At 37.8% G+C, this 26,180-nt stretch overlaps 1 protein-coding gene across 1 annotated transcript in view; it reads left to right on the top strand.

Annotated features, from left to right (window-relative positions):
- LOC147322265 (cadherin-12-like) overlaps positions 1-26,180 on the top strand; it is a 100,807-nt gene that overhangs the window by 24,948 nt on the left and 49,679 nt on the right. Inside the window, exon 2 of the mRNA XM_086306747.1 lies at positions 7,813-8,223. Coding sequence (XP_086162873.1) covers positions 7,978-8,223 — 246 coding nt within the window. The 5' untranslated portion in view covers positions 7,813-7,977. The remainder of the gene's footprint in view (positions 1-7,812; positions 8,224-26,180) is intronic.

Raw genomic sequence — 26,180 nt, 5'->3', positions numbered from 1 at the left:
AGCTTCACTACTTAAAAGAAATATAAAAAAAAGTCTGCTCCTAAATATATTTCTGGAAGTCATTTTCTTTTGGCATAAACACAATCATCCATTGAATTGTGATTATTTCTTAGAGACAGAGGCCCATACAGAGGTACTGTCACAGAATGCATGCAGTTTAAAATGAGAAACTCTGAGGACCACTGCTGCAGTCATGCCTCTGAAACGCAGACTTCTACTCTACATCAAGATAGTGACTTTCTACCTGCTTACTCTAAATAGATCCTCCAAGATACCCAGTTATGTTTAAATAAAAAAAATGTAAAAAGCTAAATGATACCAAATGCCACAAGACAGAGTTGTGAATCCCTCATTAAGTGCTGTTTTCAAGCAGCTCAAATTCACAAGGTCAAAAACTTGTTGTCTGGCATCCCTGAGAACTGTCTGCCTGAATGACGACAGTTGCCTGTGTACCATTGGTGCACCATGGCTGCCTTGGGGCAACAGGGATGTTTCATTTCATCTTAGTAGCTGCTTGTCTTTCACTGCTCCAGAATAAGATCAGGCATGTCTCCTGACTCTGAATATTTGTATCTGTCAAAACCTCAGATGTCAAAAAAGTGATAAAAGATAGCTGAGGACTGGTTTATCAGGATATAGGGGAAATATATTTGTTACTGTGATTCTTTGATGTACCTGGGTATTAAAAGTCTGAGTAAAAAAAAAAAAATAAATATATATATATATATATATATATATATATATATATATATATATATATATATATATATATATATATATATATATATATATATATATATATATGTATTAAGTCAAAATATATTAATATATATTAAATGTAATCAAAAATAGTTTGAGTATTTGGGATTTTTTATTTTTTTTTGTACACCAACACGTTAAATTTTAAATCAGACAGACAATCGAGGTGTGACTGAAGTGAAGTCTTTCGTCTCTAATTCAACTGTTTAACAAAGGCAATGTGAGAACTGACACTTTGTGTCAAAGTGAAGTGACGGGGTGACAGACATCAAATCAAAGGCGCAAAATAAGCTGTTCTTGCATTTCCTGCCTGTCTTGTTTGACTTTATTATAAAACTCTGCTTTTTGGCAATCAATTGTCAGTTTTTATCATTATAAAAACACTGCATGTTGCCAAATCCATGCACACCTAGATCAATATTCCAAGTCCTTTCAAAGTAGCAATCTGCTGACTCCTCGTCTGATCAGATACTACTACTAATTGTGTATCAGACACACTGAAATACCAGCCTTTTATTTCGTTGGAACACCTTTTACTTCCCAAACTAATTCATCCAAATAGTGAAGGCCCTTGTTCCAAACTATTAAGGTGATGAGCTTAAATTATTGATATGACTAAACATTTTAGTGGGCGAATTCATCTCTTGAAGTTGATATAAATTGAAATGCTGGAGAGAAGACGTCTCACTCTCTTGGTTGTACAATAGTCTTAGAGTAGAGCATCTCAGACACCAGCTTGCAATGTTACAATAATTTGACAAGACAAACTTAATTACATAAGAAGATTTTAAAATAATTACCTGAAGCATCTATAACTTTATTTTTCCCTTTCAAAGGGAACACTGACAGAAATCGGTGCACACAAAGCAATACTGCAAATGACAAAGAGTCAAGGTGGACAATGCGGTACAGTACAAAATGTGTCATTTTAGGCTGTTGAACTCCCTGTCCTTGTTGTGATACATAAACAATGAGATGTTTAGATATGTGAAGCAAGGAAAGCAGTAAAAGTATACTTCCTAAGCAGCTTCTATCAAAACCCCTGCAAAGTATCTTTGTAGTGATGACTTTCTGGTTTTGTCGATGTAGCACTTTAACAAACATCAAAGCACATTCATCACAGAAATAGTCTTGGCAACAAGCATAGTTGCCATTTGTCACTATTAAAAGAATGTGTTTTCGGCTACTGTCTAGTAGTTGTAATAAACTCAAAGGATTGAGTTCTTCTTCAACAGTCCAATTTAACAGTTTAGTTTAAAAATGCATACTGGCATTTAACAGTGGTATCACCTCTTTTAAATCAATGGGGTTATTTGCTGCTGAATCTATTTGTTGGCAAGGTAGTTTTTTGAATGCTTTTACAGTTGTTGATACCCAAATAAGACACATATTGAGGGTGCATGCAAACTGGAGAAACACTTCCCGACAAGACTAAAGTGTAAGTGCCAAACTTTTGTGAAAACTTTTCAATACGTTTTATGATTGGAAGCAAAATATGTACGCAACCTTTTTGAAGGACTCAAACTTTGATGGATGTGGACATGAATTTATTGCAGACAGAATGCCACGGGCTACCTATGGGAAAATAAAATTCATCATATTCCTGTTATGCCCACAGTATTTCATATCGACAACAAAATGTAACATTTTTCCAGGAGTAACACGCGTTAAAGTAAAGAAGATGACTTATCACATCATAATAATAATAATAATGTTTTCATTGTTCAGGGAACAACATTTCGTGCTGCTTGTACATTTGTGTTATAGACCTTACATGCTGACGCCCTCCAAAGTGAAGAATGTTTCCATTTCCAACATTAGCTGTGTTATTTTACACATGAATAAAGGACTGTATTTTCAGACAAGCCAACTGCATGGTAAATAAGTACATTTATCTGAGTAACTAACTGAGCCCTTTTGTTCACTATTCATTACTTAGGTTGTGCTATAACCTACGCATGAGGTGTTCCTCGATAATTTACCTTGACTGGCCAGCTGTGTTGTTACTCCCATTTTCATTACATTGCTTCCACCTACACCTCTCTCCTCCCACTCTTTCCCTCAAGGGTTTCAATGATATTACTGTCTTCTTCTGCCTTAGCTCTACAAAAAAATTCTTCCAGTTATTTCCCTGACACTTTTTTCCCCTCACATGTCCTCAGCTTTAGTGCACATATTTCCTCCTCAGTCAGAGCTGTACTTGACATGAGGTTTCTGCCTTGAACACTGTAGTGATAGAACTGTGACAAGTCCTTTCCTATTAAAACTTGGAAACAAAACTCCTTGTATGTTACAGATTCTTTAATGCAGTGGTCCCCATCCCCCGGGCCTCGGACCGGTACCGGTCCGTGAGTCGTTTGGTACCGGGCCGCGAGAGTTGAGGCTCAGGTGTGAAATGTGTGGTTTTCAGGGTTTTTAATCGGTTTTCAGCGTTATTTTGTTATCGTTTTTATCGTTAACTTGGTTTTCCTGGGTCTTTTCACGTGTGTTATGAATAACTCGTCTATTTTTCAGTACCGGTACTAGTTTTATTTTGTTGTATTTTTCCGCGACACCTTAAAGCCCGGTCCGTGAAAATATTGTCGGGCATAAACCGGTCCGTGGCGCAAAAAAGGTTGGGGGACCACTGCTTTAATACAGATACACATATAGATCCTAATACCATTATATCTTTTAATATCACCAGCTGATAGTTTGTCAAATATAAGCACAGACAGAGGGAGACTAATCCTTATCTAGATGTACATGTAGGTGCTCTCAGGGAATTGAGTGAAAAGCCTAACAATAATGCAGAAGTGAGTGAGTCAGCACTATGTGGAAACACCTATATTCAAAGGACAAATTATCCCTCATGAAACAGCATTTAAAAAGGTTATTCTTGGTACACACTGAGGAATTAAAAGACCTAAGGAATGTGAATCAGGTTCATAAAAAAATGTCAGTATAACATTCTCAAACAATATATGAATAAGTAAAACAAACTGACAGCAAATTACTTGAATATAACTCTTGAGATTATTAGAACAGCCATGTCTGGTCTAAAAGGAAGACCAGACATGGCATTCAACATAAAATCTAAATATTGTCCAATGTCCAGTATTTACAAAAGGATTTTCAGTTCTGTTTAGAAAGTTACCCTTAACACAACAGTTAAATAGGGGAAAAATGTTTACTTGTTTTAGTTTGCTTGAGTCCCCACAAGAGAAATCTTTGGTGAAAGCCTCGGAGCTTTGCAGAGCTACAGGAAGCCAGTCTAGAATATGTTGAGACCAGAGTTCGATAAGCTTTCTGAGATGCCCTGCACCTCCGTTGCCAAGAATGATTCATTACTCCTATGCACAGAATTCAATTTGTAAAGTATAAATTGTAGCACTAGGGATAAGGACCCAGGTCATTCCTGGACTGGCAGAACATGTGTCCATCACAGTCTGTGACCTCCTATCCATAAACTCAAAATCACTCTTTTAAATGCAAAAGTCATTATGAAGATTTACGAAAAAAGAAGCCATACGACAATAAATTATGTATTACATTCTTGCATTGTTCTGCTTAGGCTGCACTACTTGATGCTTCTGTCTACAGTGAAATGTGCATGCTGTTGCTCTATAATCAATGGAATATTTATTCATCTCTGTATAAGTCGATAACCTCGTGTAGATGATCATCAACATTTACACAAGGTTAGTGAAATCTCATTCGGTAGTTGTACATTCGGGAAATCTAAATGCTGCTGTTAGGGTTGGACAAGATGGTAAAACCTCTCACACAGGTACGTCTGAGGAAAATAACAGCATGCAGTACTAAACTATAAAAACGTAAAATTATAATATTGTAGTATTACTTGTTATTTGCAGAGTCACATGGAGAATACTGTGCCTGACAAAAAAAGATATTAATAGAGAAAATAACAATGTAGAGTGTAAGAAAAGATGTGCTTTGTGCAAATGCTTTGTAGCAATTGTGTTACTGGTTAAGCCTTCCTCTTTCATAAGGTGACCTTGTGTGCTACCTGTGTGTATCGTACACAGGTAGCACTCTATTTAAAATATGAAATCAAGATCAATTCCGTTGTATATCAAACGTAGCTAAATCCCTAACCTTATTATTCCAAGTACAAATTTTCTGCTGGCCGCCACTGCAAGACGCTGCAGTTTTTAAAGAAGGATGAAAACAAACATCTCTGCCCACTTGTCTACCAAGACATTAATGTGTTTGCAAAACAACAACTTGATCCAGATGACTCATTTCTCCCCCCTTTTCCAAAAGTCAATGCCTACTTATTCGTTTGTCATGTTTATAGCAGCCTTGACGACTAATAACTTTCTGTGGGAGTTTCTTGTGGGTGGTAATCTGCACCAGCAGATCGGCCAGCCATATGTTGTTTGATTATTGAAGGTGATGTGCGAGAACACTGTCAGCCTACTGCGTTGTGTTATCTGAAGTAGACACCTGGGTCAAGGCTCACAACCGAAGCCAGACATATGCTAATTAACTTATCTCATAAAATATGCATCAAGCCCTCCCAGGACCGTACAGTGGCAGAGGATCGTGATTTTCCAGGAATTATGGGAACAGTCATTTTCCATTATGTCGATGCTAAATGAGGAGTGACCTGCGGGAGAGGCATGTCTGACCCATGTCAAGACAGTTCCTGCCAATTTTGCACAGAGAACTTTGCAGATCAGTTTTGACTTTTAAGATACTGTCGTGACAGAGAGAATAAATGGATCCAGTTGCACCGCATAACCTTGTTGAAGTAATCTTCTTCTGAAGCCGATGTTCCAAGTCAGTATAATTAATCAAAGACAATGATGTCAATGAGGGCTCCAGTTATGAAATTAGATTCACGCTGTCTTCCATTACTGTACAGCTTATAAGTGCATTAGGAGGGAAAGAGGAATAATAAACCAGGTGTGGAAACCATTAGCTCCATTCTTCATTCCCACCATTTGTGGTTGCCTTCTCTTGTTTTCAGCACAATTAAGTGTCTTGTAACAAGGCCAGAGTTGAATGCGTGAGTGTTGATATGGTAGTCAAGATTGTAATCAAGGTGTGAACAGCAACACTCGGTACAACAGTCATTTGCTCAATAATGAATGAGCTTAACAAATTAGGCTCCTTGTGTAATATTTCATTCTCTTCTGTGCAATGGACTAATGAGTGATTGTTCAATTACAATACCATTTCAGTCCTTTTATTAATAATAATTTAAAAAAAAAAAAGACTCACCTGACATCCATAATTGCAAGTAAATTAGTTTGAAACTGTATATTTTTTATGTCTGTCTAAACGCAGACAAAAATGGGGTTTCTAAATTATGTACTTTAGCAATCCTGTTTCTCTCTATAATCTCTAGACACACACAAACGGTCATGTTTTTGTGTTCCATTCTCATTTGTTTATTTAAGACTGGTGGATATCTGTGTTAGATCAACACTAAAGTATACCACAGGGGCTGAGCGGTCAGAAAAACTATTAAAAATGCGCTGTGGAGTCGTTTCAATATTATCTAAAATCTGCATGCCATATTTCTGCAAATACTGCAGGGCCATTATTTACCTGAACTGCAACAAGAACGGTTTCATTTGAAGCTGGCTTGAATTAGAGGCAGGCTTTTATTTCTAGTTTCCTCTGTTTAATCAATACAAGTGTCCATGTATCAGCATTAAGTCTCGTTACGCACCAGTTTGCCCCGTTAAAGTCACCAACACGTGGTAACTTACTTTTGGGAGAGAGAGAGGGTGTGTGATCAGCGAGGTACTTTATATTAATGATTTCACATACATGTAAAATAATTCTCCAATGCACCAATGTACAGGTCAAAACAATTTGTAATACTTCAAGATGTTTACTGTACTGGAAAAAAGTCTAAGACTTCTCTAAGAAAGGCAGGCAAAATAAGGTGCTTTTTCATTAACATAATTTATGAACATAAATATTTAAGCAACTTAAATCCTTATGTTTACCAAGCAGTTTAGGTTTGTTCATACTTTACATCTGGCGCTATAGCACAAGTAAGACCACAACACAACCATTATTGTTTTAACCGTTTTTACATTTTTCCTTCACTCATTGATGCAAAATCAGATCAAATGAACTTCTAATGAGTTTTATGCAAACAAAACCTCTTGGATATACTGTAAGTTCTAATGAAATCTAACATTATATGTCTTTGAGTGGTAATATGTATAATGAATATCTTCTGCATGAGGTGCCACTTTTGTACAATACATGTCTGTCAAATGACACGCTACAGCAATAGGTTCAATCTCCTGTGGCCACTAGTTGTCAAAATGCACTCCACATAAGAGCGATGTCTGAAAGAAAGCAACGTATCCTAAAGAAATCACTGAGAGCATGTTGACATTTTACACAATACGCATGTCAATTTGATATATGAACTGCCAGTGTATCACGTTTTATTTTCAGATGGCTGCGTGCAACGTTTGTCAGGTTTTTTGTTTTTTTTTCAGTAGAGTTCAACTTTCAAGTTTCATTGGGTTTCATACTAAGACAAGGTTTGTGAGGCAAAACATAAAGCTAATCAGCAACCTCTCATTAAAGCGTCACTAAATAATACATAACTTTGAACTTCTGTGGGAAATCATGGCAGTGACAGGTCCACAGCACAGTGGCACACAGTGGTTTGACAGCAAGAATAAAGTCTCAGTTTTCACTAAAGAGATGAGTAGTCTAGATAATTAGTGCATGCGTCAATAAGAACCGTCTGGTGTAGAGGTAATCTATCACCAGGCAAATAATTACAACAATTATTTTTATGCTTGAGAATCAAAGTAGTCTCATTTATCACTGTGCAGTTAAAAAGTAAAGCATGGAGGTTGGGGGAAGAATAAAGGCTATGCTGTACTATCGATTCACTGACATTTATGAATAGCAGGATAACAGCACTTCATATCAACCTGTGATAATCACAAGTGCTGTAAGACATTCCTGGACTGTCTCTAATCAGAATTAGCTGTATTATTACAGTTTGGTGCAGGTGTGGAGGATAAGGACGTCTTTTCGACTAAACATTTGTTTTCTTTCCTTCAGGTGATGAGCTCCACAACTCTCTAAGAGGGATCCTGACAGACCGGGGAGAGCTGCAGAGTCTCACAACTCACCCATTTTCCATACACGCCATCGCAGATTGTTTCACTGTGGCTCAGTTCTCGTCACTGGACTTTAACTTGGGGACCTGAACCGCACAGATCGCCAATGCTAACAAGGAACTGCCTGCTGCTGTTCCTGTGGATTCTTGTCGACGAGGGTTCGGTCTCTTATTTACGTCCACCTTTACCACCATTGGGACGGAGCAGGACGGGAAGGGAGCACACCAGGAGCTTGGTGGGCCCAATGAGGAATGGGGCAGCTGGATTTCAGCGGGTCAAAAGGGGCTGGGTGTGGAACCAGTTCTTTGTACTGGAGGAGTACATGGGGTCAGATCCGCAGTACGTGGGCAAGGTAAAAAACTTTTTTTTTTTTTTCCCACTGTTATTTATGGTGCAGCAGAAGTCATAAATCACATAGTAAGGAGCCTAGGAGAAATTGAATTGGGAGTAAATGGAGGGAGCGATAGAACATGAGGAAGATAAAATGGGAGGAAGGGAACAGAAAAAAAACCTTCTAGTTTAGAGTAACTATAAAACTACCCTAAAACTACCAGTATTTTAGATGGGAAATATTTTATTCCTTGAGGTTATAATTAATTATTGACTATTTTAATACCATGTACTTATACAAGTAACAGCAAATACTAGAAGTTGCCTATTTTCATTCATCCCCAAGAACTTTACCTCTTTAATCTAATAATGCTCCTAAGGCTTGTAAATCTGCTCCTATTTCTTAGTGTTTTATGATGTGACCAGCATCACGCAAGAAAAAAATCCAGACCTAATAATGGAGCTGTGCCACAAGATTTCCACGTTAGACCAGCCACACATGACATTGAAGTGGTGAAAGGTTTGATGGTGTGGTAGAAATAAATTTAAATTACAGTCCTTGTAAAGGTGTCAGAACATCATAGTTATGAGCCACGGAAGATGCTGACAGCAATAAAAAGACAGCAGAGACCCAACAGCCTGATCCGAAACCAGACGGAGATATATACACATACATCCCATCAAACTCACATCTTTTTGTGTCACCTCAAACCTTGGCCGTCCCCGCTTTTTAGCACAGGATTTCTTATTCACTGTTCTGGCTTAAGACATTCGTAAGCAAACTCTGTGGGGGTTTAAGGCTAAAGTTGTAATTTGGCACTCCAAGCTTACATAGGATAATAGTAAGACTGACTTATCTGCCTCAGTGCCACTGCAATCAGCCCTGACAAGCCACGCTGTTTGTGGAAGTCTCTGAGGCTAAAGCAGGGCCAGGGAAGCAGCTGTCTACTGCACTCCTAAATCACTTAATCCTGGGCGGCTGCTCTTCTTCAAAATAATTGACTGATTCTTCAACATATGAAAAGCATTTGGAGATCCTCGGACCTTTGTTGGGAAAATCTTAAGGGAGAGGATTTCCCTTTGAATCTTAACCTTTTTATTGTACACTGTTAAATGGCACGGGGAGCGCTGGAGTGGGTTACCATTTACACACACTTCTGTGATATCATATTGAACGGTAATGTGAGAAATGTTCAAACAGAGAGCATACTAAGAGATAAAGATGTAGGTGAAAGGGTTCAAGGACCTTAGGAAGCAGCTTTGTTTACAGGGCACATTAATGGACTATAATTGACCATAAGTCTGCAATGAATGCGTGTTCTATATTACATCAATATCTAATGTGGTAATGTTTTCACTTTAGAGTGTACTCATGATTTCCAGCCAGTGACCTGCAGTGAATTGGAGCTCAAGACACTTTTGTTTTATCCTCTGTGGCAGAAGTGTCCTTCTGGACCAATTGAAGTAGTAATTATCTGACAACAGAGAGGCAACTGAACCCAAGAGGAAAAAGTTTAGTGAAGCAGCTGAAGCAGTTTGGGGTATTTTTTTAACATACGCTAAGTAATATAGAAAGCACAAGTAGTGTACATGTGACTAGTTTATCCAAATGCACACCTATAGCTCAAAAAGGGTATTTTAATGAGACATGGTTTGTGAGTATGTTACCCGGCATTTATTTAGGTATATAACGTACACAGTGCTGTTATTATTCATTACTTTTTGTGTTTTTATTATTATTTTTATTGTTTTGCCTTTATTTGATAGCTGCAGCAGAGATCTATGGGAAATGTGGGGAAAGCAAAGAGGAGAATGAAACATGAAAAGGAACCAGGAGCTGAACTGAATTCTGAATACAGCAATCACTATACTTTAGTACGTGATTGTTAAAAATGCTGTCATAAGAGATTTATCAACAATGGACTAATAAGGGGGGGGGGGGGGGGATTTTACATGCCACACTCCAATTTATCAAGGAGATGATTAATGCAGACAATTAATATTTCCTTTTAAAGTTTAAATGGCACGATCTGACTGTAGGAACAGCGCTCACAGAGGAAGCTCAGAAAAAGGTACTTCTGACAGCAGGAGGAGAACGACTTGCATCCATGCATGTGTGAGACGAATGACAAACATTAATAAATCCTGGCCCTGTTAGCAATAATCAAAATCTATTTCGAGAGCATTAAATGCATCACTGCCAACTGTAATTTTGACAGCCAAATCACTACTAATTAGTGCTGGCCAATAAATAAAAAAAACAAAACAAAACACGAGTCACATTACAAACAAGGTGTATTTCTGCCAGTTGTTCTGACAGCACAGAATGCAGACACGTATCGGACGAGGAATGGGGACATTGCCAGTACTGGTATTATGGATCAGTAAGTTTGCCTATTAACTAGTGCCTTTGCCTGAACACACCAGCTGTTTGTGGAGAAGGAAGATGTTAAAGCACAGCGGGATAACATTTAGTGCCTTGCTGTACGTCAAATTGTCAGAACACGCTCACCTCAGTTTTAGACTTCACCAAAACAATATCAGCGCCAATGCAATCGGCACAAACATAACTGGATAACATGCAATTCTACCTGGTTTTACTGCTTGACTATTCCCACTAAAATAACTCATGTTTCAAAGCATCTGACAGACATAAATAACCAAATCATTTTGTGTATCTCAGAATATCCTGCTTCTTCTATTATATTGGTAAATGTATTTATTTTTCCTAGTTGCAAATCCATTTAATAATGATGCAACAAACCTAATTGGGCATTTCTGTACTTCTACCTGGGGCAGCATGTGCATGGTGATTAGTATCGTTACTTTACAGCAAGAAGGTCCTGACATCTGGCCTGGCCCTTTCTGTGTGGAGTTCAGATGTTTGCAAGGTTCTCTCTGAGTACTCTGGGTTCTGCCCGTAGTCCAGTTATTGGGTTTAGGTGGTTCTAAATATGCCATGGGTGTGTATGTGACTGTAAGTGTCTTCCTCCATGTGTTAGCTGTGACAGACTGGCGATCTGTGGTAGCTGGGATGGGCTCCACCCCCCCCTCCCTGTGACTCGGATAAGCAGAAGAAGATGGATGGATACAGTTACCTGATATAACTGATATAAAAAGATGATTCACTGGTCCAGCTTTAGTTTGCTTGATTTAATTTACCTTAGTCCTGTCTTAGTGGCTTACATAAGGTTTAGCTAGAGCAACTGAAGGTCTTTTAAACATGATATAATACTAAAAATAAATAACAAGGTTCTGGGTGACAGACTTATGTAAATTTGTGAGACTAGGTTGTCTGTAAAGGGCAGAAGAAAAACACATGAAAAAAAAAAACATCAAATGCTGCCTGATCTATTTTGGATTAATGAGTGCAAGCAAAGCAAGATTTCTTTTCTTCTGCACCACAAGCAGAAAGATATGCCATGTCTGCATTTTCACTTGTTCTGTTATTATCAGATGAGTACAAAATAAAGAAAATGAATCTACACTCCAGCTTATATACCGTTTAATATATGCCATCTAAATTAAAAATACAAACTGTGTAACTGTGTGTGACAAAAAAAAGAACCACAGAGCTACAATATTCACACTGTTTTTAAACACATCATATATCTTAATATTTAGATAGGATTTTATACACTCCAACACTAACAGCTACATGCTCGGGAACTTAAGGTAGGAGACACTAAACGTGAGAGGAATGTTAGAAACGCTACAGTCACAACTGCAGGTTCACCTCCACTACTTACTTAATTACCCCGATTTCTCCCAGAGGTGTAAGTAAGGTCACCGGATTCAGCAAGGTCTTTAGCACTACTACTACTAGTCCCAACTGCTTGTATTAACAAATGCTCTGAGTTCTTGCATTTTTTTTTTACTTTTCTGCATACAATCACAATGCTTTATGGACTTTTTTCTATTAAAGATGCACTTAGAGTGAATCACATTTACATTTGAAAAAGCAAAAAAAGGGCATGTTAATACCAGATTTGATTTGTAGTGTAAATAAAGGAAACATAGTCTGCCAAGGATATTATAAAGGTTTTAAACCACATTAACATGTCATGCTCGTCGTTCACTTTTATGGTGAGGTTGTTCTCAGCAATGTGAAGAAACAAGCTTTAATGCCATAAACATAAAAGTAAAACAAATATATTTTCACCATCTTTCTCTGCTGTTTATAACGATAGCACATAAAGTATTGTGTCAGCGTTTGTGTGTACAGCATTGTTTCTTTGCTGTTCCATTAGTATTTTCACAGCACTTTTCATTCACTGAATGGTTAGGCACCTAAATTTAAATTAAGTTTTCCACAGTGTAATTGTCTACTAATGAGACTGCATCATCAATGTGGTTTCATTCCCTCAAATTTAAAGTAATACGCTGCACCGACAATACGTTTGCAGAGACAGTTACTGAAAGTTGCACCAGCAGGTAGAGCTTGTCACTAACAGAGGGACAGTTACAACACCAGCTGTGGTGGCCACGTCATCTTCTTGCTGACAACTTGATATAGCTGCTGTAGAATGTTTGGCACACATTGCAAATGTTTTCTTAAATCTGATGCGTTGGCTGTTTCGATGTTTCGAAACTCGTGTACATTCAGTATCAGTCCGGTGCAATTAAAACATGAGCTGGAGGGGAACTTCATGTGCTGGCCCAATGTAGCAAATAGTAAATTAATTGATTAATCTCTATCGCTAAACTATAACCAATAGAAAGGCATGATCATTAATAAATGCAACGCTAAATGTGCATTTGCATAGTGATAAATTTACTGCTAATGTCAATAAGCTGCACCCCTTTTAATACAACCATCAATAAAATCCTAACGACACCTAACCATGCACTTAACTCAAGAATATACGTGAAGAAAATTTTAAGACTCATGTTGACAGCATCATTATTGCAGTTTAGCAACGAAGCCCGGAGGGCTCGTGGGGGTTAATATAACAACCCTCTGTACCCTCAATAAGATAATGCTGAGGCCTTTCGTGTGCCAAGCAGTGATTATCTGACGTTAAAAAAAAAAAAAAAACTATTAACAGCGTGGCTGCATATCAAGTCAAACTGCTTCCTCTCACTCTCGATTAAACTCTCCAATGAGTTCGGGAGCTATTTTCGAGATTTTTCCTCTGACATCATGTCACTTTCTGTTTAAAGTTGATGGCTATGGAGGATGGAAGCAATTCCCTAAGATTTTTAATAATATGGAAACTCAGAATACACTTAAACAGCACTTGTCTTCTGAATGACAACACTATCTTAATACTTAAGAGTAGAGATGTAATCAAAACCCAATGTATCTCTTATTTTTGCCAACCAGACTGCTGGGATTTTTCTAGCTTGATGCTCCAATTTTATATAAAGTCATGCATATTGTGAGTACTTTATATTGCATTGCATATGGATGCTCAAGACAATATGCTTATATACAGTTAGAGGAAGGTAAAGAGAGATTATTACACTGATACTAAACTAAAAACTTTGTTTTCAGTATTTTCAGTGCAACATTATCTAAGAATTGTAACTGAGTACTGGCCCCAGATAAGAAATGTTTTCATGTTATCAAATCCATCTGAACTGTACGCCTGAATTGTTTTTTTTTTTTTTTGGGGGGGGGGGGGGGGGGGGTTTGCTGTTGTTGTTTTTTCTAAATCAAGCAGTGCACTGTAAAATGACAGTATAAAGCTTGTGACACTGGATGCTTTTGCAAACTTGATTCACATGCATGATATATTTTTTTTTACCATGTATTCATTCTAAGAGATAATTAACCAGTTGTACTGAAGATGAAAAAAATAGACATGATAGGGAATCCACTATTTTCTCTTTATGCAAGTCATGAGAAAATGACAACAATGGAATGTGCTGCCAATGACAGTCTCAAAAGATACTCAACAAATTATACACTTGGCAAGAAAAAGCAGACAGGGAATTGCTTTCATTAAAAAAAATAATAATAATTTAAAAAACGCAGCAACACGGTGGCACAAAGCAATTATTTAACCCGTAACGGCACTGAAGGTTAAAGAGAAAGCCAATCAATTTAAAGAGTCACATTTACAACCCATACAAGGAAAGAAAAAATATATGCAGTGTATGCAAAGACATGCAGGACATGCCCCAATGCCCTGCTTTTCACACTTGCAGACAAAAGGTCACTTATTTACATATAAGTCAATAAGCCTCTTTTTCTAGAAAGGGCAGAGCTGTTTCTCCCACAACTTGTTTGTTTCCTGCCTGACAAGGAATGACCATCCTTCTTTTTATTGATGGCTCTTCCTCCCAGTACCACCCCACACCTGGCTGAGATTTATTACTGATGTGAAGCCTGCAATTTAATCTTTCAATGAGGACCTATAAGAAGGACATAAAAACCTTTTCAGCAAGACTTATGCACCAGGCTCAACAAAGAGAGCGATTCCATCAGCTGACCATATGAAATTTACAAGCCTTACTCTGCGATAGTATGTTCCACACTGTTAAATACAGTTTGTTTTAAATGCTATGGAATTGAGCTGTAAAGCTAAAACCTGAAGACGGCCATATAAAAGCAGCAAACCTGTTTACATCATTTGATGATGACAGCCACTGCTGTAAAATACTTGGGATAAAATACTTTGATTGACTACAAGGCAAGCGAGCGGATAATTAACTTCAACTCCAAAACTCTCAGCCTTCATAACACTGTTTTGCATGAAGCTATGAAGACTGGTAGCCAGTGATCAACAGCTAAGCTACAGAAAGCTACAATTTGAAGAGTCTTTCAAGAATCCTGTTGAATTGTGCATGACTTCTATGCAGTATGTCCAACTTGTACATATGCTCCCTACCGGTCTCTGAATTCACCTCTGAATTCAAGTTTGCCACCTTTTTAATTCACTGTCACATTCTGCATAATTTGAAAGGATTGCTCTCCTGAAGAGTATGCATGGAGTGTGTCGGTGAGTCAGCTGCTCGTTACAACATATTAAGAGGTTGAGAGCATTTACAATTGTAATGTACGTTAGTGATGAATGCTGCGGGATTTCTGAAAAGAACAGCTGAAATAAAAGCTAATGATGCCATTCATCTGTCCTGCCAAAGTAATATATATTTCACATATTTTGTCCTCATGGGTAATGGGCTTTTTCCCCTGAATTGCTTGGGCCATATATCCAAATGGTGCACTAATGCCCCAATCAGTATCACTTTATACCATAGTCCACTTTTTCTATGTTTACAATGACACTGATGGGCAGTATTGTTGGCACTGTAGGCAGAAAATCGCATTGTGCATGTCATATCACACATCAATATATCGTTTAATCATGTGTGATATGAGGAAATGGAATGCAGCCTTAACCCTGTTTTCTGGGATCAACAGAATCATATATATCAATGTTTTATTTAAAGAAAGAAGAAGAAAAAAATCAGTACTGCATAATGTTATTTGCAAAAGGTAGCCTTGTATACAACCAGTAATCTTAGCACGAGTTCCTCGGATTCTTGGCCTAGGAAACATTTACATCAAAAACAATTTACAATTGACCCATTTACAAATGGTAAACGCAGTTGTCTCAGTTCTGACTGCTGCTGTCGCACACCCACGACAATATCTGTCACTCTGTTACTGCCTCTTGCTTTCGCTCTCTCCCTTCCTCACACGTGTTTTCTGAGATTGCGTATCTACCAGTATAACCTCCTGTATGAATATCTTTTTTTTTGTTAGCTTTTCGTCCCCATTACCTGACTGAGGTATGACACAAACCAGACAGGGAGCTCCGAGTTGTCAGCAGCAAAGAAATAGCTCGGAGGCCAGTATCGATCAGCTATAATAAGCTTGCAGGATTTGGCATAGTATTTTCCTTCCATCAGCCGCTGCTCACCAAAATTACCTGCAAAAACTTACAATGCAACCAGGAGTCATCATGTGCCCTGACAATACACGAACTTCAAGCCACCTGCAACGTACCCCAATGCCAACAGACTGCCATACTGTCATCATACTCCTGAGTTGCTAGGACAGTGGTTGAATGGCTGAACTGAATGGTGGTTTCAGACCTTATCTAATGAATACAAGACAGCAATAGAACAGGGGCGCATAAGAGCAGTGGAATGTTTTACTCTCATTAACAGTGCACAGTATAAATTCTGACAGGTGACATATAGAATATGCCCTGGTCTTGCTCAAAGCATAATCCACAATTAAATATGGATTAGAATCAATTTATTTAATAAATATAAAGTATAATAAATATGCAAAGAAGAGCTTTGTGATACCAGTCAGGAAGCATGTTTCGCTTGTATACCACGAAATGTGAATAATCCACAGAGACATTTAACTGCATTTAAAGACAAGAAGAGCAAGTACGTTCTAACTCTTTTTCGACTTGTTTACAGTTTTGTAAATGCACTCAGTGGTGCGGGATTGCTGGACCATTCAGGGAACAATGTTGGCTCGCTATCAGCAAAGGGTTGTGGCTGTGATATGCATTCCTTAGAGGAGCTCCACATAATCCTGGTTGCAGAAATCCAATTACAGCATTTTCTACAGAGGTTGGTTACGTTCTCTGAAATCACTCAAATTAATCAATATGCAGGGTTTACTGCATTGCCAATGAGGAACCATGCACTGCAAATCCTAAAAGGAACAGGGATCACCGACCTCTTGCACATTCAAGAATTTACTGCAAGGCAAATTCCAAATATGTGACTATTTTACAGCCGGTAAGATGAGCTACCATTTCCCATCATTTCTGCTAGTAGTTGAATAGTCTGAGTCAATATTAGTATTTTGCCCTGATGATTAATAGATGAGTAGTTGCCTTAGCCATATTTGTTTTCAAAGCATTGCTGGCGCATTGGCTGCTCATCATTTCTTCAATACTGTGGAAATTAAAGGTTTAACCCTAAATCTAATCTTTTTTTTCCCCTTTAAAAGCTATGCCAACAAAATCTGAACTGCTTCGTGATCACTGAAACATTTGTCTGACAGTCTGTGAACACTAAAGGACATTAAAGAAAAAAAAAAAAAAAAGAAATGTAAACAAATGAAATGTAAGTGCAGTGACAGTGTGAGCTTGGATGGCAACAGGAATCTCATTTCAGCTCCACACACGAGCAGTTTCTTTTTATAGCTGCCATGTCACCTGATACCTTGAGCAGAGAGTTTTACTAATTGTGCTTAACATGAAAAATGGAGAGGAAGGATATCATCACAAGCCAGCTCTTATTCACTCATTCTCCACAAGTTAATTTACTTAATGTGTGCAAATGAAATAATGGCATTACTGAAAACTGTAACTGTTTTGTTCATGTGTTAGAAATTGGAAGCAGTGCTACAACAATGGAAGGAATTTCCCCGTCTCTATTTTTAAAAAGCCGTATTGTTAAAAAGGTTATGGATACGATCATGTCTCTTGTCTTGTGGGTGTTTTATAGCTTAAACAAAGCATTTGTCTCCCTTCTTATTAATGGACTTTCTTTACATAATTGATTACCATTGTTAGTGCAATGGAATTTTTAATTAATATCAGTCAAGTTTCACTTATAATTAATGGGGCAATGAGCCTGTTCATTTTGCATTTGCATTTCTTTTTCATCTCCAATTCTGCAGCTCTGAATCAATGTGCAGGTTCCTCTCTTGGGTACTTGTATTGAATAAACTACAAATGTGAAAAATATTCTTTTTATGCCAATACCCAGAAGAGGCTTGTTTTTCCCCACTCTCTTCTTAGTTAAATGACAATTAAATATAAACTCTCATAAATACAATGTGATTATTTGCTCAATAGTACACAAAAATATGAATGCGCCCACAGTAGTACTGTGTTGACTGATGATAGGGCAGCCTATTGAGTCATTAGTATATTGATTAAACACCATCACATCACAAAGTAGAGTACATGGAAGCTATCACAAACAACTAAACAACCTTAAGCAATCTGAAACAGTGCACTGTAAGAGACAGTGGTGTGAAGATGTTGGCTCAGCACTACTGACTACAGACTTCAAGTGCTCCCTGTTTTGTTCACTGGAACTGTGGCAGATAAAGTTATGTAACTGCAATCACATTGTGCGATTCATGTGTGATCAAAACAATTATTTAAAAATTCATTATCATATTTACATTGCTTGTTGCAGAACCTGTATTAGACGATGATGACTGAACACAGGTGTTTGTGCTGAGTGCGACCCTGTATGTTTCTTGTCAGCAGAGGTGGCAAAAGTACAGACATTCTATACTTAGAGGTACAAGAAGAAGTGCAGATACTAGTGCTAAAAACCACTCCAGTAAACGTCCAAGTACTGATTCAATTTCTTTACTCAAAAGTAAAAATGTACAAGCTCTCAAATGTAATCAAAGTAAGAAAGTAAAAAGTTGCTCTTTGGGGGACATATCTATTTTTGTGCAAAGCTAACTGAACCTTGTGCTGTATTAACATAATGACAAAATAATATCAGGAGATGGGAATGGAAAAACTTAAGTCCAAAAAAATTAGCTGTAGGGGCTCAGCGTGGGGAAAAGGATCTCACAGTAATTTCTACTGAGAGCTCCAGTAGATTTTCTTAATGTACAGGTTGTGATCAGCTGGCCTGCTTCTCTCTGTGGATGCACACAACTGAATTCAGCAAGATGTCAGCGGATGTTTCATGAGTTGTCTTGGCCGATTTCCATCCTCACTGACAGTACACTGTTTATGCTGTATTTTTTCTAGACAGTATAAGTTGGTATGACGGTGGAATTCAGTCAGCATCATCTGCTAAAATTCATATGAATCTCTGCAACACTCGTTGTAACTCTGACCATGAAACCACAGCCGCTGTGCACCACACGCTGTTCTTTACTTTAAATCCATCACAGTACAGCAAACTAACCTGTTTAACCTTCACTATGCACAGGATTTTCATGCAACCTTTAAATAGCAATGTTCCACAATATTAAAAAAAATCAAAACATACTGTCACATGTACAGACCCAATATCCGATTTAAAAACATGAGGACTTACATGTAAGCTTTAATTTTCCAGTTTATCAGATACCACAGAGCAGTTCTTACCTTTAAATGTATATCTTCTTCCGCTCCTGTCCTGTTTTTCTTATCTTTCTCCATCTCTGAGTGAAGTTAGCGCTCCTTCTTTTCTCTCCCTGTGAAATACAGCGGCTTTAGCTAGCAACACAATGTGCGACAAACCGCACATGAACAGTTTGTCTTTGCTGACGTTTGTTGAGCTGACAGAAACATTGCGTTGACACTTAAAAAAGGTCACTCCTTTTATGCTCGCTCCTCTTCAGTAGGGCTAGTCATTCCAGTGTTGTGGCAAAAAATAAATAAATAAATAAAAACACCAACCCACTTTTAGCCCCTTAATTTGGCACATCTCATCTCTTTTTATGCGATGTCCTCTGGCGATTAATACACGAACAGGATTTCTTATCATATGTTACTGTTTAGGCTCAAATCGGTTTGAAGACCAGCAGTGACATAAAATAACTCCTCTCAAGTGCATTAAAGCAAAAGTTACGAACCTGTTTTGAAAATGTAAAGAGTAGGAAGTAGTCTTGTGAGATACCACGGATTTCCTTTCCGAACCGATACCAAGTCAAATTCACGGCGCTATCAACGATACTGATCCGATACTTTGTACAAAAACTTAATGTGTTATTGTATTTCAGATTATAGCTTTATAATGATTACAGGACATCAGACTACTTGTTCTTATTGTTCAATTATGAAGAATTATCATAAAGAAATGTAAAAAGAACTAAAGTTGTGTGTTAATTGATGCTATTTGAACAGGTATCTTGTCATTTAACATGTATACTTGCCTGGACATTTCAGCAAAAACATTCAACATTCACACTTTCCCTCATTCACAGCAGTGCTGTGCCACACTACAAGTTTTGGTATCAATCCAATGCCAAGTAAATACAGGGCCAGGATTGCCGATATCAGTACAAATTATTTTAAGTTATTCAGGCAGCTAATTGTGGGAGAGTAGGTGCCATGACTTATGAGATAAATTCTCAGTTTGCAAATTCTGCACAGTTTTAATCACCACTATATCACTGTGATTGTTACTTTCCACAATAATTAGTTAACACAACAAAACACACCTTTCAGTTTTTCACGTGTTCTGAGACTGGGTTTTTGTTGACCTGGGATGTAAATATTTCTGTCTCTAAAGCACACAAAAACGTTCAGACATTTTTTTATAGTGCATGTTTGCGGTTCATTTTTTGCAAAGAAATAATTAACACAGTTCAGTGGGCTACATACTGAACTTAATGGATAAAAGCAAAGTATCAATCCAATCGTGCTAGTACCGATCCGATACCAATACTAGAGTTGGTATTGATATTTGGATTGATAAGCCCACCGCTAGTAGGAAGTACAGATATTCACTAGGTATTCACTAGGGGTGGGTTTAAAAAATCAAATCGATTTTAGTTTGAATTATGCCATATCGATTCATTAAAACCTGAATTGATTTTTAAATATAAATGTATTTTTCAGTAACACCACAATCCTGAAAACCGAAATCTCACAGATTCTGAAGCTGCAGGTTTCGTCAGTCTCCAAACAAAACTCACTGAACCAGCAGCAAAAGAAGATCAACACTACGCTTCACATTTGAAAAACTTTGCTATGAATTCCCTCTTAATTTTGCTTTTACTTCCTGCACAGCTCTCTGTCAGTGTACTTAGAGACCAGTTTACCATCAAAAATCTCTATTTTCTGCATTATTCTCTTGCTTATTGTGCTTTCGTGCTGATTATGCGCCAGTCTACCGTTGTGTACCATGCCTTCGGGAGATGTTTTTTTTTCCCCAAAAATGACCTCCAACAAGAAAGCCTCATTTCTGCTGTTGAATACCAAAGAAATGTAAACTTTAACAAATTATGTCAAATTGCAAAACGCTTAGCTGTGTCTCCAACAAAATATCTGTAACTTTGCCCTGCTTCACTTCAGCAGCATCAGGTAATGTTCATATGTTGATTCATGGTTTTCTTCTGTTTTTGATTTCCTGTGGAACATGTTTAAGTTGGTTATCTGCCATAAAAAGCCAGGCCAGCAAAATTTTCTTCATGGTTTTCCGTATTTGATCCTCAGTTGCTTTAACACAAAGGCATCTGCTAACACCTCTGATGAAGTCTCACAAGTGTCAACTTTGTTTTTATACATGGATATAAAAATCTGAATATGTCTGATCATTCATACACTAATGAATGATCAGAATTATGATATTTCTGACTGTCTGAGTCAAAATTGAATCGAATTGGGATCTTGTGAATCTGAATCGGATCAGTTATAGAAATCAGTGACGATGCCCAGCCCTAGGATTCACTCGTACGTCAGATCATTGCATTCAGGTGTTCCAGTCACCTTAATGGGCACAGGTAATATAAAGGACTTAGGCATGCAGAGAGCTTCTAAAAACCTTTTCGAAAGAATGGATCACTCTCAGGAGCTCAGTGAATTCCACTGTGGTATTGTAATAGGATGACACCTGTGTAGCAAGTCCAGCCCTAAAATTTCATCACTGCTAAATATTTCACAGTCAACTGTTATTGGTGTTATTATAAAGTTGAAGCGATTGGGAACAGTCGTGAATGTACGTCACATGCATCACCAACACTAACAAAAAAGTGTCAGATACAGTGGTGTAAAGCATGATGCCACTTGACTCTAGAGCAGCATTCTCTGATATACCATATCACTGGCAATCTGATGTCAGTGGTCTCGGTTTGGCGATGCCAGGAAAATAGTGCGTGTCTGACTCCAATGTGCCAAGTATACTTTTGGTAAAGGGGAGATTATTGTGTGGGGTTGTTTTTGCAGGAGTTGGGCTCAACCCCTTAGTTCCAGTGAAAGGAACTGTTAATGCTGCAGCTTAACAAGACAGTTTGGATAATTTCATGCTCCCAGCAGTTTGGTGATGGCCTCTTCCTGTTCCTAAGCAGTCCTAAAACAAGTTTCAGACTAGCTGCCTGAGATTATACCCTTGGTTTGAACTTATAATGGTGAAATGAGTTGCGCGATTTCTAATATACACAGGGCTGATGTGGTGATAGTTATAGGAAAACTGAAAGAATGCAGAATGCCATGGAGACATGGCCATGGAATAATATAAAACTTCCAAAGCAAATATAAACAGAGCAGATGTTACAGCAATCATGTAGTTTAAGGAAAAGCACAATCAAAACACAATCTCTACCAAGGATAGGGCAATAAAATCTTTAGTTAAGCTCACAGTGTATACGAAAACCCTCTTGCGGAAAACATTTAAGTGAAGAATTCCCTCCGCAATTTTGAAATATGTATTTCAAGCCCTCGCTGTTCACTATTAATTTAATTTCATCTTCCCACAGTTGGAAATCTACTGTAGTACAAGTGATTTCATAAACCGTTTGAATAGATTTTGAATGTTTACAAGATTGCAAAACAGGACACAAGGTGAAAGATGCATGAACCATAGTTACACAAAACCCTTATTCATCTTGTACTCTTCTTGATGCTCTGATACTGTCCAACTAAAACACCAGGTACTAGAATACACAGTGTTTTATTAAAGACCAGCAAACTCTGAAGCACAAATTCCTGGGCAACAACACTTAAACCATACTGCTGTCAGTCAAAAGATCCACAAGAAATGGCTGCCTTTCATTTGGCTCAACAAAATACAATTCTCCACATAAGAGTGCGTATATCCACAAAGGACTGTGTTTATACCCCAGGCCCTCGGGTATCTGAATGTAGTTTGACCCGCAGACATGGTACTGTGTTACATATAGCATCAGAAAATGATAAATAACTGTAATCATTACTGCTCCAAAAAGTGCTGCCCAGATTTTGTGATGAAGACAGTTTAATTAGAGAGGGAGCTCTCTGCCCAGCTGATTTACAAGAGCCTGATGCATCCTACAACAGCGGAGACAAGAAGCAGGGAACTGCAGCCAGCAACATCATGGCAGGTTTACTAAATGATGAAATGCACAGCCAAGCACAATGGCCAAAGTAAGAGCACAATGGCTTAAACCAAAGTAGAATATAAACAAAGGAAAATAAAACAGCCCAATTATACTTTATAAAGACAGAAAACATATCAGGAAGCCTATTGCATCTAGGTGCATAGGTGCATCTGCACCTATTGCCTTTGCATCCTTAAGCAAAGCCATCACAGAATTTCCCACATGGATTCTACGTTTTACAAATCAATAATCCGAACAGAGAAAAAGTAAACCACATCTTTTTTCATAGCCACTGAAACCAAAACCCTTCTGTCTTTTCTTGATTTTTATAATTACTGATTCACATTTTACATTTTTGAGACATGGCATGACTCAAAATGATGGGGAAAAAAAAAGAATCATAACAACTCAAACTATTTCATCAACTTCTCTGCTGCAATAAATAAATGTCAATTGGATATCTGAAAAAGCTGAACAGATGGGCCAAAACCATGACGCACATGCTGCACAAGCCTGCACACATGCTAGCAGGAAACAAACAAAATTCAAGTGTACATGAAACAAATCTCACAGAAGCTATAAGCAGGACATCAGCCAGGCATAATGGCACAGCAGCCTATAGCCCAACATCACAGCAAAAAGTAAAATAGATGATTATAGATAATAAATAAGAATGTTCCTCTTAAATGTTTTAGGTCAGACGCAAAAAGAAAGGAAGCAAGAAATCAGACAAAAAAACAGTAATGATTTAAATTAATTAATTAATTTTGGACTTGAGAAACCTGGTGAAATAATTGACATACACTGGCAGTCAATACGTCGTTATATATTATGCATCACCCAGCCCTTGCACTCATACACATACACAGGCAAAAGTAAAACTGCAGCGAGCCTGAGATTGACAAATGGCACAGAGGCACAATGGCACCCAGAAATGGAGAAAATGACAAATGGAGTCACTGAATCATATGCTATATTTTGTAATCACAGTGTTTTCTTTAATGTGGTGTTTAATACGATATTTTCATCAAACCCAGAACTCCTCGGGTCTTTGCAGTCCTCATGAGCTCATGTTACTCCATTTAGCAGCAAAGCATTGTAACATTAAGCAAAACTATTCCTGGTTTCTGATGGCATAGGTGTGTGTGTAAGTGTGTGAGTGTGCTTTTCTTTTTAAGCTGCTAATTACTTGGCATTTTGCACATTAAGTTCTATTGACTTCATCCACAACATCTTCCAGTTACCGTCTATCATTCCATCCATCCAACCATCCTGTTAACCAGTTCAAGATCGCTGGGGACTGGAAGCTTTCCCAGGTAGGGCACACCCAGGACAGGTCACCAGTCTGTTGCCTGGCCAGTTCAAAATTTATTTTTTAATTTTTTAATTCTGTGTGGCTGCTTTGTCTGTCCCTGTAGTTCCCAAAGCGAGGCTCCTTCCTTATCAACATATCTTCCAAACTAGAAGTTTCCACCCTCAACCCCGTGTCATTGCCCATTGGGTTGAGTGCAGGCACTCATCCTCACATGAAATGAAGATGCATTGTTAAAGTTTTAAAAATGAGTTTTTCTGTACACTTACAGTGCTGCCCTGTAGGCGGATAGCAACAAAAGAAATACCCCAAAGCCTTTTACAATGTTAATTTGAGACACATGAAAAATCACAATTAATTATCATTAAAATTAAGAGACCCTCTGGGATAAATGAAACTGCTCAACCATTCAAGCATGATTGTAGAAGTTTTCAGTTGCAAATACTGACACTATTGTTTCATTGTAAGCACTTGCAACAAGTTTTCATTTTATTCTGTTTAGTTTTAATACTTTATGACAGGCACGTTACGACATCCCTTTCTTTCAAGGACTGAATTCTCTTCATGTGGAGACACTTGATCCACTGGTTTCTCTTCATTATAAGACCAACATGTCCCTCGGCAAGAGGGCCTTCAGCCAATAAATGTTACCATCTTTTGCTTTAACTCACATGTCAGTTAGTGGTTAAATTGACATAAGATGGTAGTTTTAAATTAACAGTAGTACATAAGGGTATAATATAAGCACAGCACATCTGCATATAGGAAACCAAGTAAAAAGGTACTTTTTAATTATTTAACGTTGGTTGTGGCCCACATTCTGCTACATCATGATATATACTGTTACGATGTTACAGTACATGCCAATCATAAGTTAGAATCACCTTATATTACTAACTAAGGATAAATGCAAACACATTTTAATGTTACAATATCTAGTTTGTGCCTGAGGATCATACTTTTATCATTATTACTTTATGTATATTAGACAATAATAATACTTTTTGCATTTTTTTTGGTCATTGCAGAAAATATTATGTGGTTTTGCTGCCATCCAATAGGGGTCATGTACTAACTCTAGTTTTCATTCATTTCTGTAGAAATAAATAATGCACCACGGGTGATAACATTATAATGCCAGGCTATGCTTGCGTGAGCTTGGGAATTTGCTCTGAATCTCAAATTACTTCTAGTGTGTTTGTGCACATGTCTGTGTGTCTTGGGTTGTTTTGAACCATAATCTACAAAGAATTCATGGCCTCATCCCACATTTACTCTTGGCTCTATGCCGGGCATTGCCATGAAAATTCACTGGAATTATCTATGTGCAAAAAGGTTGATATTTACAGGCTGAAGAAAGGCTAATTTAATCGAGAGAAATGTGAGTGTTAGAGTGTGGATCTATCCACGTGTTAGGTAGTGCCATTGTAAGAGGGTGATTACAGGAATCAGTTCACAGGTTTAAAAACAACCAGAAATGTAGCAACCTCTACTCAGATCCCTTTTTTGATAGAATAAAAATGAAAAAGATGTTTTGCCCCAAGCCACAAGTAGTTAGCTGGCTATGGAAATTCCATACCTTAGCAAGCAAAAATCCATAATCATATATGGTGATGATCACATTGCATTACAGCCTTTAAATATTTAAAAGGCTTTGAATTGTATGAATGAGCGCTGCAGTGAGGAAAACATAACTGTGTCAATAGGC

The sequence above is a fragment of the Aulonocara sp. 'chitande type north' Nkhata Bay genome, linkage group LG9 (assembly GCF_057382095.1).
Source record: "Aulonocara sp. 'chitande type north' Nkhata Bay isolate Kocher_YH1m ecotype deep benthic linkage group LG9, A_spYH_male_GT1.1, whole genome shotgun sequence".
Taxonomy (NCBI): Eukaryota; Metazoa; Chordata; class Actinopteri; order Cichliformes; family Cichlidae; genus Aulonocara; species Aulonocara sp. 'chitande type north' Nkhata Bay.
The sequence above is the reverse complement of the archived record's forward strand: the minus strand, read 5'-3'. Positions and strand labels throughout refer to the sequence as shown.